Raw genomic sequence first — 18,045 nt, forward strand, 5'->3', positions numbered from 1 at the left:
ATATATATATATATATATATATATATATATATATATATATATATATATATATATATATATATACAGACTTGACATTTAATATGGAATATTTCAGTTTCGAAGGCATGCCTAGGTAAAAATGCGTTCTTTTTTCAAAAAACTCCGATCTCATATAAGATATGTCAATGGAGAATTGTGTATCAGGTGTGTAGCTACCAAATAACTGAATTCCAGGTTTGTTGCACTGCTGAATTATATTATATGCAGTGATTTAATTGGGTAGTGCTCCTTAGCGCAGGTCAAAGCTTGGCTTTGGCAAAGCATGGTTCTGTCAAAAAAGTTTCCATATGTCGGCAACTACTGCATAGAAAAATTTGAAATTTTGCATGCAAGTGGTCGGTTTTGCAATGTGTAAAATAAGCTACGCCGTGCTTTACAAATTTATTAATCTGTGGCAGAATGGCGCGAAAAATACAGACATTACCAGAGAGATAATTGCGCCGAACGAAACGGTCCGCACAGTTTTATAGAGTAATGCCCAGACTGATGTACCTACACAGAGGCTACACACAATGTATTGAAATCTTACCACCAGGGTACAGGACCCACTGTATACTAGACGACCTCCGAGGAACCCACTGTAAACAGCAAAACATCGTTGTATGTTTCTCTAATGAACTGAGGACCTTGACCGTTTCTGGGTTGAACACTGAAACCTCGTGGCTTTCTTTATTGAGGTCATATTTCAAAGTGACTAAGATCATTAACAGCGTCAGTATATGGGGTGGATACCACATTGGTGCCAAAACACCAATGGTTGTCATCGACGAAAACCTGAACCAGATCAAATAAAGGAATAATCTGGGAACCACCTGACTATCATTTGATAGAGGGCAACTAAGGAACAATTTTAGGTTGCACGGTGAGATTACCGGTTCACACAGAGCGCTTTTAATAGCAGATTACTTACAGAACTAAGGGAATGAGCAGCTACCTTGGTCATCAAAATCGCCATATTTGAACCACATAGACAATATGTGGGTTGGTCATTACTCGCCCAATCAAAATGTCCGCCGATCTAAATGTCCTACAACAAAACTGGACCAAATTGGACAGATTTTGACCGATGCCTGGAATGTTATTCCAGATTGAACTCTACAAAACTATCCCAAGGAATGCCTTGCAACTTGAAAGCGCTGGTAGCAGCCAGAAGAGGTCAGGCGTAACAGCGACCGTTACTGTGACTAGACACTGACATGAGGGTCCCTTGTGGAGCGTGTAACTCTTTTACAGGTAATAATTTGGAAAATATGGGGATCCAAAATATCTCTTTTAATGGTTGTCGTATGACATACAATAAGCAATGTGTTTTTGTTTGCTACTCTGGCGAATTCCATTAAAGAACTGATGTCAAAGTGACATCAAAAAGATAATTAAAAGTTATTAAACCACTATTTTAATCCTTATTTTCATTTATCAGTCAGCAAAATAGGAAAAAACTGATGAAAAATGATTTGGAAAAAAATATTCCATATTAAATGTCAAGTCTGTATATATATATATATATATATATATATATATATATATATATATATATATATATATATATATATATATATATGTCTTCTCTTTTTTATTATTAACAATAAAACATCATATCTACACAACTGTCATATTTAAAAAAAAAGAGGAACGGCTGTTCAGTTTTAATGGGCGAAAGCAGCACTGAGAACAATGAGTTATAGGTAAATAATAATGAAATTTAACAATATTAACATTTTCATGGCTTGTTCAAGATGAGTTTATAAACTTAGAGTACTTATACTTAGAGTATATAATGCGTGATATAGTTCTAAATATCAGCGTTGTCGCTAGATAACCCATTTAGATTATGTTTTTTTTTTTTTTTTTTGTATGACAAAGACCCGTCAACAACAGCCTTCCAAATATAACGCTGACCTATATCAAAACTAACAACCGACTTTATTTTCAGGATTTTTTCAATTACGATCTCGTACAAAACATGTTTTTGTCGAATCTTAGTGTCCCAATAAATTATGCCAGAGACGTCGACGAAAAATTAACGGAATCATTCAATGCAATGTGCCATATCGAACAAAAATAAAATGAAGACAAACTTTTCTCCTTACTGAGACTTGCTTTTCAACGGCAACATTTTAATTCCCAGTGAAAAAGAAAAATGTAAAAACTCTTAATATCTTACTAGTAATTACAACTTTCTGTGCCACTTGAAAAAGAAATGCCGCCCTTTATAATGACTTTTTTCTTGTGATTTATCGAAAAAGTCGTTGTAGCGCTTTTCCATTTTACTTTTACATGTCATTTAATTGCTGCCGTAGAAATCAAAATATGTAGACCTATTGTTATAGAAAAAGAGGCTGAGAACAGTTTTTATCGTACAAAAAAGATCGATTAATCCATATTCCCTTCATGTACCAGCATATATCTATATATAATCGGTTGTGTATAGACTTTTTAAACAATACAGTAAGTACTAGTGTGGTACACAGTACAGGTTGTGCCGACAGGTTGTACTAGAAGTTTCAAGAAGAAAATGTAGATAAAGTAGTTGGCAAGTGACAATAAAGAATATGAAGGAACAAGTTGTTTAGTTTTTACCTCGCGTAATCAGTAAGATCAAGTCAATGCCAACGTGACACTAGCCATCAGTATTCTTTACAAGAAACATTTAGCCATACAGTGTATTTTATTTTGTTACTCACAAACATCATCCCTAAATGTATTTTGATAGTATCGGTCATCATTTATCAAAGTTGTCTGGGTAAACTTTATATTGGATATAAGTATATACTCTTTTATGTAGATGTTTTAGTAACTGGGGAAAGAGCCCTTCTGAAATGTGTCCTTCAGGACCCCCCCCCCCCCCCACCCCCACCCCTTAAATCCGCCACTGCATAGGAGAGTTGACGCTAAATTTGAAAGTTATTTAAAAGTAATTAAAACCTATGTCCGGCATGTCCATTTCGTGTAATTTTGAAATGCTTATGGACTACTAGTATTTGTAATAACAATAATTTTTTTCATTATGCATTTACTATTCTTTTAGCCAGCCAAGGTCATGGAGCGAGCGGTCAATAAGCTTTTATTTATCTACCCGATTTAATATTCCCTAGCTCTGCGTGTCAGACAGTTGAACTCTTGCGGGTCAAACGAGGTCGCGGCTTATGTCTGCAGTACTTAGCGCTTTGGAAATAGACAATCCGAGTGCATGCATGAAAGAGTAGAACTTTAGAAATGGGCAGAGACCCTCAGTGGGGAACTGCTAGATGTTATCACGGTAAGAAATTGACTTGGGGCTAAACTGATCGAGAGAAGGGGGGATTCTGAAGGTTGTGTCATAAAACAAGAGCTACTAATTTGCTATTGATTGGTGGTGTCAATGAACACATACTGTATAACAGATTACATGTACCAGGCCCGTAGCCAGGGGGGGTTCGGGGGGTTCGAAAGAACCCCCCTTTTTGCTGGAAAAAGGTCCACTCTGGGTAAAATTTGACCTAGGTACATGGGGATTAAATGGTAAAAGGTCCACTTTTTCAGAAAAAGAACCCCCCCTTTGAAATTTCTGGCTACGGGCCTGTGTACTGTGTTTGGACTCTACTGTGTTTGGTGTTACACTTAACTCAAAATGTCATCCTTTTAACTTTTTTTTTTTGAGTATATTTTGGTTCAGCTTGCTTGTGTTGATTGAACACAGTCAGTTCAATTTTATAGAAATGTAACATGCTTTACAGGTACATGTAGATCTGCCTCCTGTGGATGACCCGAAACTTGAAGATCGAGGGTGTGATATTCGGGAGATGCATTGAAAAGGGTATATACATTTCCCCAGGAATTAACTTATTAGCAGGAACTAGACTGTAATAGTATTCCATTATTTAAATGTTCAACCTTATACTTTAACAGGAAGTACACTAATGCTATGCTGTAAAAATATACATGTATGCCTTATATTGCCCTGAGCAAATAACCTGTTAAATTTTGACCCAAATGCATACACTGTAGCTGCAGTTCCTGTAACAGCTAGGTTTGTATATGCAATCACCAACATACTTATATATATTATCTCGTGTAGGACTGGAACACGATTAACTTATAGTAAGAATTACTTATTTATATGAGAGCAATATAGGGTTCAAGTACATGTAAGTGTGCATTTAAAGTCAAACATTTGAGAACATGAGAATTAATATTGTTAAAGTCATAAGACCTTAACATATCAAGCATTATAACCTAGCGGAATGTAGAAGTATTTGGAGATGTTCTACCATGCAATTATGCTAAGTGGACTTAAATCTCTTTCTCCACAAGCGCTCCACAAGTCCACTCCCTTTTGTTTCGTTAAAAATTATTAATTGGTGCTGATATTAAACTGGGTGTGTCTACTGCAGGGGATTCAATTAAGTTACTCTAACAAAGGTTAATTTATAAAGCCAGGTTATGAAGTTGCCAGCCTTTGAAAACAACAGTGTACCACAAAAATCTGACTCCCCTAAAAGGTGACTCCCCAGCCAGATTTTCATTATGTCACATAAAATACAATATTTGACACTAGGGAATCCACTGGCTCAATTTGCAATATCAGCCTCTTTCAGGTTGAATGTCAACTGGAATTAGGTGGAAGTTCTTTATGTGTTCATAATTTTTTATTGCAAATTGAATAGAATTTGAAAATTAGCTGTTTGATTGTTCTTCATGGTTGGACATAAATGGAGGGAATATATCTAATCTGGTATATAAGCTAAAATAGAGAGATGTACAGATCAAAAAGTCTGAGACGAGCCATAAAAAAAAACAGGAGTATAGTATAGTATAGTATAGTATAGTATAGTAACTACTGAAGAGACTGATACACTTCAGTGAGCACAGTTGGAATGATGCTGTTAACCCAGTGAAGTATATTGAATTATTTGAAAGTAGGTTAAGAAACAGATCTTCTACTACTCGAGTATAAAGTGTTTTAGGCATAATTGATAAAACCCCAGTGAAGACGAAAACATTTCCATTCCCTAAATTACTTATGGAGTTGCCTTTTTTTTCAGATTTCTTTCCATGAACTGAGACATTCAATCTTATTGATTAAGTTCCTGCTCACCAGGCACAGCTAGACCACACTGCATGATGGCACTGGGAATCCACTGGCCATCAGCCGCTTATGCAGCCACTTCTTTTGGTGCAGGCATGATAAACCAGGTCTTTTCATTCTACCTGGTTAAGTTCTTCCTGAATAGGTATCAAGTCTCCGAGAGCTGGTTCAACACAGCGCAAGCTATCTTCATGGTATGGAATGCCATCAATGATCCACTCTTTGGGTACATCCAAGACCGTGCGGAATGGCTGAGGAAGCGGAGATATGCAGTCCTCTTTGGAGGGCCATTCTACTGCTTGGCTTTTTTGGTACCCTGGTTTCCATGGGGTAATTACGAATCTGGGTCTTGGCTGTGTGGCGCACATTTGCTGTTCAGTCTCTGTCTCTTTGATACTTTATTTACATTTGTACTTTTGGCCCAATGTGCAATTTTCACAGAGATGTCAGGAAGGCATGATGACCGTCTTCGCCTTATAAGATATGCAAAAATAGCATCTGTTCTGAACTCTGGAACATTGTTTGCTACAAACATGGTATCAGATAATCTGAATGACATTCCAAGTTTTCAGAAGTTTGCAGTGGTTTTGGCATGCTTGGCGATGGTATGTTTCTATATCACAGGCACATATGCACACACAGAGTATGAACTACGGCAAGCGGTTGCTGGGAAGCCAGAGAAGTCCCGCCCCGTCAGCCAGTACTCATTTATGCGACAAGCATGGCAGTTACTGACTCAGAAGAATTTTCTTTGCTTTGTTGCCATGAATTTCTGCCAGGAGTTTCACAGAGCCTTCATGAATGGCTTCACTGCTATCATCACTGATACACTGTTCTCACCAGAGGTTTTACCCACATTCCACAAAAGTGTATTTTACAGTATGAGAAATGTGCTCACTCCGGTAAGTTGACCTTATATAATAGGCATACAATGTGTATTACACTTTTATACGGCTAAAATTTTATTTGATTAGAAATATATCAACAATTTTCCCTTAATCACCAACTGGAGGTTATAATTTCTGTTGAGAATTAAGTAACAATCAGTAAACATAATTTTGAGGTCTCAATTTCTATTTTGAACTGTTTTGAATAAAATTATCCTGTAAAAGAGGTTAGGCAATACGAGATCGTAATATGATAGCCTATAATTTACTAGTATCTATTAATCTATAATAATTATTATCATTTATTTGTTTATTTATTTATTTTTTTTTTATTTTTGAAATGGTTGCACCCCTTGGTCACTGAAGAACATTTTGGATATTCATTCCATATAACTTGCAAGTATTATTAGAAAACATATGTAATTTCATGACACTGATACTGGCTGAAAGCTGAATTTTTCCTCTCTGTTGAAGTCATCATGTTTTTAGCAAGATTTATTTCCAGTTGCTCGTGGTATCTGGTACCTTCCTGGTCAGTAAGTATGGAGCCTTCGCCATGATCAGGAGCAACTTCATTATCAAAATCTTCTCATCTGTGATCATGCTTCTTATTGGAAGAAACCAACCCCTGCTGTTGATACTCTTCATGACAGTGGACTTGTGAGTTTGAATGCATGACTGTTAGATCTCTCTCTCTCTCTCTCTCTCAGTAATACAAGGATAATTTGAGTACTTTTGAGCAAGTACTAATTAATCTTACAATTTTTTGATATTCAGGCATGACCCCCCCCCCCCAAAAAAGGGGGGAATAACATTGTAATTTTATCAGTAAAATGGTTTACTTTCAGCTGTGCCACGAATGCAGCATTTGCGCTGTCCAACATTCCTCTGTCAGATATTGCAGATGCTGACAAGAAATTATATTCAAGACCGTAAGTGTTAAAAATTAAAAATTGTTTTTCTTAATTTAAATCAATCAACACCTTGAAAGTAGTGGACAGATGATATAAATTTGGTTTCACCAAACTTTCTAAAAAAATGAAAGAAAAAAAAATAAAAGAATGAGAAAGAAGAATGAAAGAAAGAAGAAGAAAAAAAAATCAAGCAAGTGCAGGTGTAGCAAGCAGACCCTTTTTATACAATATCATAAAAATAATTTCAAATTCATTCCAGGCATCCTATTTCTACATCTGTGTATGGGACCAATGCTCTGGTTGTCAAACCAGCCATTTCTGTGTCCCCCATGATAGTAGTGACCATACTTAACAGGTACGGCTATGAGCAATACAAACTTGGTCAACTTGCGGATGGCCTGTTGCTGGACAGTTTACAGGGAACCATGTTTTATTTGCTGTGCTTTATTCCCCTGGTTGTAGGGTCTATACAGCTGGCGATATGGTCACAGTTTACTCTGAGGAGCAGCCACAAAGTTTCCCATGAAGATACAGACACTGAGAGGGTCATGTACTCCTAGTGGCTAGATGTAGTGTGAAGGGCATGGTGGCAATTTTGAAATTAATATAGGATGCTTTGTGATTGCTTAGAATTCAATGACTAAAGGGTTACTATTTTTTTTTAACATTAAATCTTCATTAAAAGTGAAAAAAACTGTGATCACACAAGAAGGCTGATAATGGTACGAGTTGGCTATAAATATCCAAGTTGTTAAATTTTGACAAAAAAAAAAAAAAAAAAAATTGGTGTTGTTGGGTAGTCATTGCATATCCCTGGATGCACTTCCCCATATTGTAAAGAGTAGCTTACCCTCGGGCACCCCGTCCCATAGTTATCAAAGATAATGCTTGGGTTGCAGATGTATATGTAATTATTGCAAATAATCTTCCTTATAACAGCATAAAAAAGTTAACATGAAAAAGTGCTTTTTAATGTTAAATGCATTAAAATGTAAAAGAGAATCATCCCTCCAAGGAAACCCTAACCTCCAGTTGCACTAAAGCTCTGACAGGTCCATGTGCATTCCCCATGACAATAACCAAAGTTGGAACTTCCTCATTAATAGGTGAGGAGTGCAAGGATAATAAATAAATAAAACAGGACTTTGAGAAGAGTCTGTATATTCATCACAGCATTTTGGTGGAACTTTCATTGGATGTTTTATCAATAATTATGAAAATGGTATTTACTTAAACTTAGAGCGCATTCTCAACGAATTAAGCCAGGCTTTACAAAGCCGGTGACCTAAAAATGGCGGACGTACATGAAAGAAAAACCGCCTAATCTTTTAATAGTCTCTCCGCCTCCCCACACGTCGTCCCTGCGGGGTACAGTAATTAAATCTCGGCTCCGTTCGCCATGCGGAAGCTACCTGAGAAATATTAAGTGCGCATGCTCATCAGTTAAACTCGTGGTGAAGAAAGCATGGCGGCTGAAGGCGATCGAAGGAAAAAAGCTCTTCTCTTCTATTATCTTTGAAAACAGAGACGAAAAAGGAATAGAGCAGCAATGATTCGACTATCTACGGAGATAATATCACCAGAGATATTCACGGAAATATTAATGTTCGGAGCCGAGATTTAATTACTGTACCCCGCAGGGACGACGTGTGGGGAGGCGTGTGAGAGGCGGAGAGACTATTAAAAGATTAGGCGGTTTTTCTTTCATGTACGTCCGCCATTTTTAGGTCACCGGCTTTGTAAAGCCTGGCTTAATTCGTTGAGAATGCGCTCTTATATTTGTTGTCTTTTTAATTCACTCAACTTGGAAAATAATTTTAATACAAGTATTTGTGAAAGGTCCTTTGCTTTGTTCAGGAATTCAGGTTATTCTGAAACCTGTCTCTTATATCTTAAAAATGAATTTTGTTTCAGCTTTTCTTGCTAGTAATTGCTTTTTTCCTTGGTGGAGTTCTGTGCTCTTGGTAATTATCCTAATTTACAAATATTAATTCTGGCTAGTGTGTCAGGTCAGCACTGTCCCTTCATACAAATATAAATTCTGGCTAGTGTGTCAGGTCAGCACTGTCCCTTCATACAAATATTAATTCTGGCTAGTGTGTCAGGTCAGCACTGTCCCTTCATACAAATATAAATTCTGGCTAGTGTGTCAGGTCAGCACTGTCCCTTCATACAAATATTAATTCTGGCTAGTGTGTCAGGTCAGCACTGTCCCTTCATGTACTATAGCCCGGGCAAGGTTCCTAGTCAGTGCCAGTTTGATCAAACTCGTCTTTTCCAACTCTGCATCAGAAAACCCCTAAATAAAAAGGATAATATAAGTAAATACAAGTAATAATGCATAAAATATTTACAAAATGAGAAGAACTAAATGGTGAATTAATTTGAGATTCAAAGCATGTTCTCGAAATAAATCCATTGAGAGTGATATCAATTCATCCACACCACAACATTTTCAAGGTGAGAAAACTCTGCATGCTGTTTTTAAGAAATCACATTATGGACCTTTTTGTTTCTCGATGCATTACTGCAGGTCTCGAATGCTCACCTTGTGATCACCCATTAGTTGGTCTGTTTTCTCTTCTACTTCCAATTTTTCAGCCAAACTTAACTCTTCCAAGCAGTGCATTAATTCATAGGTCTGTTGACTAGTGAAGACAACCTGAATATACAAATTATTGCATCAATAGGAGGACACTTTTTTACATATAGGGCACAGACCACTTGCACAATACAGGTATGAGTAAGCGAATAAATAAATAAAATAAATAATAACATCTTTTTAAAAATACAGCATCACTTTCATCAAACAAATATTTCAAAAGAATTTTTAAATATATTCTTTTAATAAGTGAAGTAGAAACTATATCCAACATTAGCATTACCTCGTCTGCTTCTAACAGTGGCAATGCATCAGTGAGGAGTGTCAGCCAAAATCTAGAAAATAAGATTTCAATACCAAAGACTTGAGTTGTGACTCATAGGTGGGAATACATTAGCAAGGGTGAAAGTTGTAAAAACTGAAATTCCTGAAAACATAGCTTGCAATGCCTCATTACAATTAGACCACATGAAAAAAAACTTCATGAAGACTGAAAATCCTGAAATCGGGCATAATCCTGAAAACTTTCACCCATGCATTAGTAATTAAAAATGCTAATATAAATTACAATTTCTTAACCTATTTTCCTTTGTTTTTTTTTTCATTTGCCAATTCATTTGAAATATAAACCAGTTGCATTTTTTAATTGTGACGACAGGAATCGTACAGAAAGGTTCGTCTACTATCTTACTTTTTTGGTGCAAGTCTTGCAGTCAGTAGAGACAGCAGGAGTGAAGTTGCTGCTTCAAAGTCCCCATCTTCATATAACTTGTGAAATTCTCGATATTTTCCTGTAGTTATAGTTTTAGATTATACAGTGTAAGGAGTGAATTTCACAATAGTTATCAGATTAAAAATCTGTGACATATGTAACAACTAATTTCATTAAAACATTTATTTCAATAACTAACTGTTACAATAATAATAATGCAATGGAAAAACAAAGCCTTGAGAATGCCAAAACAATTTCATTTTTGGTTCATGTTATTTACTTTTTTAAAAACAAATTCTTAAAATATTTAAAATACTTCTAAATTAATTTGTTTCACTTTGGAATCTGTCCTCTTAATAAGAAAGATATGAACTTTACCAAGGAATGTTAGTCTGTCACTTAAGAGCATGGCTTGTCCCAGGTTATCTAGAAGGTCAAGGTTACTGAAGTCGCCTGTTGCCCTGTACCTGGTGAGAAACCTGAAAATTCACATAATTAAAGAGAAGTGTTAAATCGTCACCCGATTGCAAAGCAAAATTAATCCCATGTAAAACTTTGGCATTTAAATGCTCAGTATTTTATGTCGAGTCCAAACCAGATTCGTAGAATACCTGCACAGATTCGATGCACATCAAACAGATTTTATTCATTATTTCTTAGAAGGCTTCAAGTAGTTAGTAACTGAAGTAGCTTTAATCACATATGGTGTATTGATATAGAAATGTGATACAAAATGAAATACCAAAAAAAAAAAAAAAAAAATGTATACACACGTAAAAACAAAATAATGACGACATTCCAGTGCAATAGTATAATGATCATGGTATTAACTATAACGCAATTAATGATTCTCAACAAATTGACATCCCATTCAACAACTCCGAGTAACTTGTTGTCAAGATTAAAATACAGGCTTACTGTTCAGCAAGGTAGGTGGCAAAAGTGACATCCTTGGACTTGAGGCACCAAGACAAGGCTGATCCCAGTCTGTCATTGTGCAGTGCCTTCATTCCCATCACTTTACAAATACTGTTAGCTAAAACATAAAAACAAAAGAAGTTGAAATACTGTTTTAACCAATGTTTTATTTCATTATGTTTAATGTAAGTGTGGATAATATGTGCCTAAAGTCCAGGATTTTTGTGTTAAGTCTCAAGGAGGTTTAGCAGAGTTAAAGATAATACAGTTACTGAAAATTAGTTTGGCATGCTTTAACTTTGCTACCTCTTTGATTTCATGTGTGATATTCTCTCTATTTAACAACATTAATATTTAATCCATATCAGTAAATTTCTTACTCATCAGTTACATCATGCTTTTCCAAAAACAAAACTGTTCTTTGTTCATTTGTGTATGCTGGATATGAATTACAGCAGTTTGACCATTTCATTTCAGAGGTGTATTTAGTTTTTTTATGTAACACACAGCTGTTTTATTTTTTTTCTTAACATCAAAGAAAAACTTGCGTGAAATAATTTAAACAATTTAAATCTTTCAACACAGAAGAACACCAATAAAGTGTGAAAACCTCTGCATTACATTAATGATGTTACTATACCTTGGTCATGCATGTCCCTTTGTTCACATATACGAAGTACTTTATGAGCTTTCCTTTCTGAACTAAGTGGAATATGTTCAATGTACTGCTCTAAATATTGCCTGAAATTAATTAATTTATTCAATCAAAGAATTTTAAAAGATCAAAGAAATTTAATCAAATATTATATATATATATATAAAGGTCAAAGGTCAAATAACTTATGTAAGTCAACAGACTGAACAAAACACAAAGCTTGGTTTATAAACTTTAAGTTAGCAACGAATGGGAAATGCAATAAATGACAGACAAACTGGATAAAAAAAACATCTGTGACAAAACACTGCCAGTATTCCTACTGACCCTGTTAATTGTATGCTTCCTTACCTTCCAAACTCTGGACAGTGATCAAGATAGGGAATTCCAACCTGCCAGAGACTGAAATGAAAATTAAAAACATGTGGGTTGAAAAATGCCTCTTTAATTGTTTAGCTCTGTGAAAGTTTACTATTAAGAACTAATTATGAATTTATTAACATAATACATGAATAAATTATGAAAATGATATAATGAACTCCTTTGGCAAAATACCAGGCCTGTTGCAAATCCACAGTGAATTTGCAGCAAATTTACTGCAGTGTGGCTGCAATAAAAATTTTCTTGCATACTCCTGCAAACTTGTAAGTTGTTGCTACAACCTTTTAGTGTGAAGCAATATTGCTGCAATTTTGTTGCAATATGCAATTTAATAATGCAAAAAAAAAAAAAGCGAAATTTAAAGACTGATTGAAATAAGTAGTAAAACAAGCTACTGAGATGAAGGCAGAGCACCAACCTTTCATGTGACATCAGACCAGAGGCATATTCCAGCAATAAATACTCCCTCAAGTTTGACCCAAAGCTAGAAAATAACATAATTTAACTGTATCTTTAACATTTTTTCACAGCTACACAATATATAATCAGGAATAGAAAGAGAGAATCATTAAAACAGCCAGTTGACAATTGTCATATATCATAACAAGGGCATATGACTGTTGGTACCCGTAAAACAAAAGTTGACAATGTGTTATTTTAATTTTTCTGTTGTTTGAGGTTTTGCAGTCTTATGGACTTGAGCTAGTGTTTGTAACTGTGCACTGAAACACAAAGGTTAGAAGCCACTGGGTTATTTGTGACATTCATTGTACATTAAGTTTGATATAATAGCAGGAGGGCATATAAAGCTTGACACTGTGCTTGTTATGATATATACTAAACTCAGTATGGGGCAAGTCACGGGCACCACACCAAATGCCTGCAAAACTGAAGAAGGGCCATTAATTATCAATTTAATCAGTTACTAGGCCTTATTTCTGTTTTGGGCTAGTAGATTCTTACATCCTGGTGTCTCCAAGGATCAACAAGCTAATGATTTTGGCACAGACTGGAGTTGGATAATATAGGTTACTCACTTGAGTTTATGTGCCTCCAGCTGTCCACAGTGATGCAGAAGGTCAGTGAGATGAGACACAAACCACCAGTTGCTTAAATAAGAACTGAAATCAAACCAAAGACAACATCAATATATTAAGAGCCTTCTGATAAGACCAAAGTGCATCAATTCCAATCTAATCTCAAGCATCCCCTTACAAACAGACATTGCCTCACCATAAAGGTTGCTGGTGTGACAGGAATGGAAGCTAAGGCACTAGGAACCTTAGTCTTTTCTCCCATTACTTTGTACAGGTGACATTTGTCCCATAAGCTAATCCCAGTAATCCGCCTACCCTAACCTGTACTAATCATATGGGACCCCAAACTTCCATTCCTAGGACTACCATTCTGGTACTTATCTACAGATATAAAAGCTGTAAGCTCCAAACCTGCTTTCTTTGATGACCTGGTGGATGTCAAACTCTATGGCAGCCAGCAGGATATTCTCCAAGGGATCCACTTTGCTGTTGCCCCCATAGGCATCAATACAGGACTGAAATACACAGCATTACATCATGGAATTGAAAATGTCTAGAAATGAATTGGTTTTCAACAGGCATGATACTTATTAAGATACAGATTAAGAAGTATAAATTTCTGGTGGAAGTTAAGTTGAAAACCAATCTTCTACCAAATAAATGCAATTATTGCCTCCACTGACCAAGGAGATATATTTTCCTCTGGATTGGTTTGTTTTGATGAAACCTTCAGTATAGAGTTATTTTAGAGGGAAATAATCAACAATTTCAACTGAATCCGGGTATCCAAATATTTAAATAAAAAATTCTGATATTATGCAATACATTAAAACACTTAATGGTACATCAAATTAATGCGATGAGGAAATTCAAACCTTTCACAGTATTCCTTACCTGTGTGTGATATTGGAGATCAAATGCCTTTACAGTCGGGTTCTGGTAGAGAAGCTTGGAGACCATCATGTGATACCAGCACTCACAGAGGTCTTTTAGCTGTATAAATACTTGGTCATCCCCGATTAGAATCTGGTTAAATAGAGAGAACAATAAAAAGTTTGAAATTATTTAAACAGTGAAAGAATTCAAGGAATAAATACTCCGCGTGAAGTATTTCACCCCTCATGTAGTTTACATAATTTTATGCTGTACCACAAAGGTACTCATATTTTAACATAAACAAATGTCAAGTACAGCCAGCCTCTGTGTTAGTGTCTAAATAACTTAATTAATCCTAAAAGTAATACTTAGTAATTACTATATCGTGCCTTACACATATTAATATATTTCTCATTGAAGATAAATATGGACACCCACATGATGGTGTTCAAAATGTGTATAATTTCTACTTAAAATACAATTATCTTGCCTGGGTTATGAAATGTTACTGAACACTAATAAATTTTGATTACAGAAAATATTTAAAGGGTCTACATACATAAAACACCCTTTTTAGTTAAAGACTCCAATCAAATCTTGATAACCACATGACATCCCAGTACCCACCTTGCAAATGGTTTCCAAATTTTTATGGTTTCTGAATTCACCGTCTTCCAACCTTCTGACACTTTCTTCTTGCCAGTGTCTCCACTTCATGTCAAACTCTGCTGTGGACTGTCCAGTAAAGTACTAAAAACAATACAAGTGTTTTGAAATTTCATGTTTAAAGTGTATAGAGAGATATTCCTGATCTCACTGTCAGAAATATTTGGGCATCTTTCAACCTAAAGATCCACCTTTTCTATTAGAATAAAACAATCTCTAACGTTCTTCTCACAAATGTTTTGACAAATGATCTAATCATATTCTACACCTATGTTATCAATACATTTCACATGTACTAGTACCAATCTTTTTTTTTTTAATTTGGAAACTACACCTTATCATAATCAAATGGAAAATATGGCCAATCTTAACTCACTGTAAAGCATGGCATCTTGCGTAACAGCTCATCCATGCTCTCATACGCATCTGTTTGCCTGAGCGAGTGCAAGGACAACATGTTCCGGGCTTCCTCTATGCGACCTTGGAGGACGTAGCAGTAGACCTAGAGTGAAAGAAATGGTTGCACAGATTAATAAGCAAGGAACAAGTTATCCAGGTTTTATACTTTTACTGAAGAAAAATCTCTCAACTTGAGTCAGTTTATCCCCCTCAACAAACACACAGAAACGCATTTAGCATAAGCTGCATAACATCACTTAAAGTAAGAAAACTTTCATCATTTGAGTTCCAATCACCCTCCTTCTACACACACTGTATATTCTATAATATGTTTAACTCACGGCCTCCCAGTATTCTGGGTTCTCTTCAGGTGTGTCTTCTCTAAGTACATCTCTAGCTTTTTTCTCCCCTTCATTGAAGTGCCACTTCAACCAGTCAAGCAATTTGACTAGTAAAATACCACCTGAAGATAATGCAAAATATGTCATACTAACAAAGCACTAATAACCACAACATGGGTAGGTAATATATTGAAATAGTCCAGACTTCAAATCTTTTTTCCCTTAATTCTCTCTTCCTAAACCTCTAAAATTCTGATATACAGTCAAAACAGCCACTGATTTTCACAGGTTGCCTATGACACGTCCCAAGATCATCATTATAATCCTTAATGTAAAAGCAGATTTGAAATATAAATATTTTTTTAAAAAAGTATGAAATATAATGCCATTAGCAGAATGATGCTCAATACATCTTACAAGTGGTCTCAATGTTTCTTTCTATTTTAAAAAAAAGCAAATGATTCTTTAACTGGCCCAAGCTAATATCATTTTATTTATTTGCATTAGTTTTTCCTAAAACTTTTCAAATTAGTATCTTTACCAGGCAGGGTCTCTATGAACAGGATTTCACACAGACTCCAGATGAGTTCTATCATTTGGAAAAGCTCCATTTGACTGTGGTAGTATTTCTTCACTTCTTCCTCCATTACAGAATCTAGGAAATTTTAAAATATTTTTATTATCACTAATGGCTTTTTGATTACAGAAATAGGAAACTAAAGGAGAGTGTTTTTTTTTTTTTTTGCATATATAAAACAATATTACTTCTATTCTCACTTAAGGAGGGAATCTTTAATCAGACCTAATGCACATAATATAATTGCAATATTCAAAGTAACCACAAAAATGGTCTAAATGTTTAAGTAGTGGACCACAAGACGCACCTGGTACACACAGTAGCTTTACCCCACCTTACTCCATGAGAAACACCCAATAACTGACTAGTTACTCACCTCTTGCAGCGATTAAATCCATTATGCAAGCTTTGAGCACAGATCTGTAGTTCCGACTGAATTTTACAAGCCTAGGAATAAAATGAAAACATCAAGAATACAGAAACATTAAATTGTAAAAATAGAAAATAAAAGAGTAGGTCAGAAGTCTGGCTATAATACAGAGGAGACTATTACTATCTAGTGCCATTTCCCATACACACTTACTGTGGCTTTCTTCCTGTCCCCTCTATACCATGTTCATGGCTTTGAAGCATTAAGAATATATCTGGAAAAAAGACAATCATATACCACTGTTTCATATATTTTGTCTTCATCTTCATAGATTCAAAACTTGGGCTCAAACAACACTGCTGATATATAGTAGCATTTTTTTCCAAAACTTTCTTAAGGTTTTAATTTTCAATGATGAAAATATAGACACTTCTGACTTTCAAATAAAATGTTAATTTCATTCATTGAGTTTGGAAAAGAAATATATGTGAATGTACAGTGAAATGGTTTAGAAAACTTCTTATACTCACTGTTTGACTCATTGACCAGTTTTCTAGTGTACACATCATGCATGTCTGTGTTCCATCTCACATCATGGACATATGCTGCCTCAGCACCTTCGCCACTAACTTCATCTGAAATATAACATGCAACTTAAATCAATGAAATAGGCAAAGCTGAAGATTTAAAAAGAACTTTTTTACTTCGACCATTTTAACAGATAAATGCCATTTCTGTTGCCAAAAAGAATCTAATTTATCGCCTCCTAACTAACCTTGCAACCTGCCTGGTCATCATTTTACAGTTTACATATGCAAATCTGTTTTTCATGCAAATGCACAAAAAGTGAATGTGTAAGAAATCATAGAAACTACTGCATGAAACTTCCAAGCTATGGCTTTCCTGGGAAAAGGGCCACACAGTAAATGTCTTTCATTGTATTTTGATCATTAGGACATACCTTCAGCAGATGTTGGCGTTCCAGCAAAAACAAACAGCTGATTCCCTACGCCCCAGGTGAATTTCATACCATGTCTACAGGCACTCCCTGGCACCAGCTAAAAAGTAACAAACTCATTTAATAAAATACGAGTGAAGATTTAAAAAAAGCAATCGACTCACGTACAGATTCGAACACATATGCGTTTTATATTGTCTTTTGAATGCAATTTTAAAGTATACTGACTTGAATTCAGTTAAAATGAACTTTTATTAACACGTAGTTGTACCAGTCCAATTTAACTATTTTGTAAAACTACATGTAGTACACAAATGAATCACACATGGTAGTTTTACAATTTATATTTGTTATCTGGCATTAATTTATCTTTGAATTACAAGCAAGACATCAAACAGAAAGGTTAGGTATAGTATCAAAGCGAATGGTATGTTTTCCTTTCCTACTTTCAACCACAACAATGCTTTTACTAACCAACACTTTCGGATCACTCTCCCGCTCGCTTGCCATTTTCATTAGTAATCTTTCAGGTCTTCTTGCCACAAAAGATCGTATCATGTGACTGATTAAAATGGCGGACAGCACACAGCATGGCACACAGTCTCTTGACTCTGGTTTTCCCTTATACATACCAGCTAATAAGGT

At 35.4% G+C, this 18,045-nt stretch overlaps 2 protein-coding genes across 6 annotated transcripts; one reads left to right on the forward strand and one right to left on the reverse strand.

The window, feature by feature from the left end:
• Positions 1 to 3,117: 3,117 nt before the first annotated feature.
• LOC106150659 (solute carrier family 68 member 1) lies at positions 3,118 to 8,141 on the forward strand. 3 transcript variants are annotated; one of them, XM_013523588.2, is made up of 6 exons: positions 3,118 to 3,298; positions 3,756 to 3,835; positions 5,064 to 6,009; positions 6,500 to 6,654; positions 6,843 to 6,926; positions 7,168 to 8,141. In XM_013523588.2, exons 3-6 carry the CDS (start codon positions 5,140 to 5,142, stop codon positions 7,466 to 7,468), a joined length of 1,410 nt encoding a protein of 469 aa, XP_013379042.2. In that variant the 5' UTR covers positions 3,118 to 3,298; positions 3,756 to 3,835; positions 5,064 to 5,139; the 3' UTR covers positions 7,469 to 8,141. The 3 variants fall into 3 exon arrangements, with proteins under 3 accessions (XP_013379042.2, XP_086861409.1, XP_086861410.1); XM_087005283.1 differs by lacking the exon at positions 3,756 to 3,835; XM_087005284.1 differs by lacking the exons at positions 3,118 to 3,298; positions 3,756 to 3,835 and adding an exon at positions 3,925 to 4,048.
• A 623-nt stretch (positions 8,142 to 8,764) lies between these two features.
• On the reverse strand, positions 8,765 to 18,043 carry LOC106150711 (nuclear pore complex protein Nup85-like). Of its 3 annotated transcripts, none has more exons than XM_087005282.1 (22): positions 17,875 to 18,043; positions 17,404 to 17,500; positions 16,973 to 17,077; positions 16,656 to 16,716; positions 16,449 to 16,519; positions 16,037 to 16,150; positions 15,496 to 15,617; positions 15,132 to 15,257; positions 14,717 to 14,839; positions 14,108 to 14,239; positions 13,625 to 13,728; positions 13,214 to 13,297; positions 12,595 to 12,660; positions 12,147 to 12,197; positions 11,781 to 11,881; positions 11,141 to 11,258; positions 10,601 to 10,701; positions 10,202 to 10,301; positions 9,794 to 9,845; positions 9,457 to 9,570; positions 9,110 to 9,207; positions 8,765 to 8,917 (listed from the first exon to the last, which is right to left on the reverse strand). In XM_087005282.1, the coding sequence occupies exons 1-22, from the start codon at positions 18,028 to 18,030 to the stop codon at positions 8,914 to 8,916; spliced, it is 2,100 nt and encodes a 699-aa protein (XP_086861408.1). In that variant the 5' UTR covers positions 18,031 to 18,043; the 3' UTR covers positions 8,765 to 8,913. The 3 variants fall into 3 exon arrangements, with proteins under 3 accessions (XP_086861408.1, XP_086861407.1, XP_013379129.2); XM_087005281.1 differs by having other exon boundaries at positions 8,805 to 8,917; positions 9,062 to 9,207; XM_013523675.2 differs by having other exon boundaries at positions 8,910 to 9,207.
• Between the last annotated feature and the right edge of the window lie 2 nt (positions 18,044 to 18,045).

The sequence above is a fragment of the Lingula anatina genome, chromosome 2 (genome assembly GCF_051362555.1).
Source record: "Lingula anatina isolate TDL-2025a chromosome 2, LinAna3.0, whole genome shotgun sequence".
Taxonomy (NCBI): domain Eukaryota; kingdom Metazoa; phylum Brachiopoda; class Lingulata; order Lingulida; family Lingulidae; genus Lingula; species Lingula anatina.

Bases quoted from the DNA above. Each gene is read 5' to 3' on its own strand.
- LOC106150659 (XM_013523588.2), top strand. From the start codon at position 5,140: ATGATGGCACTGGGAATCCACTGGCCATCAGCCGCTTATGCAGCCACT. The intron at 6,010-6,499 runs GTAAGTTGACCT...ATTTATTTCCAG, and splicing joins TGAGAAATGTGCTCACTCCG to TTGCTCGTGGTATCTGGTAC. The intron at 6,655-6,842 runs GTGAGTTTGAAT...GTTTACTTTCAG, and splicing joins CTCTTCATGACAGTGGACTT to CTGTGCCACGAATGCAGCAT.
- LOC106150711 (XM_087005282.1), bottom strand. From the start codon at position 18,030: ATGTATAAGGGAAAACCAGAGTCAAGAGACTGTGTGCCATGCTGTGTG. The intron at 13,298-13,624 runs GTTTGGAGCTTA...GTTTGATTTCAG, and splicing joins CAGGTCATCAAAGAAAGCAG to TTCTTATTTAAGCAACTGGT. The intron at 10,702-11,140 runs GTAAGCCTGTAT...GTGAATTTTCAG, and splicing joins GCCACCTACCTTGCTGAACA to GTTTCTCACCAGGTACAGGG.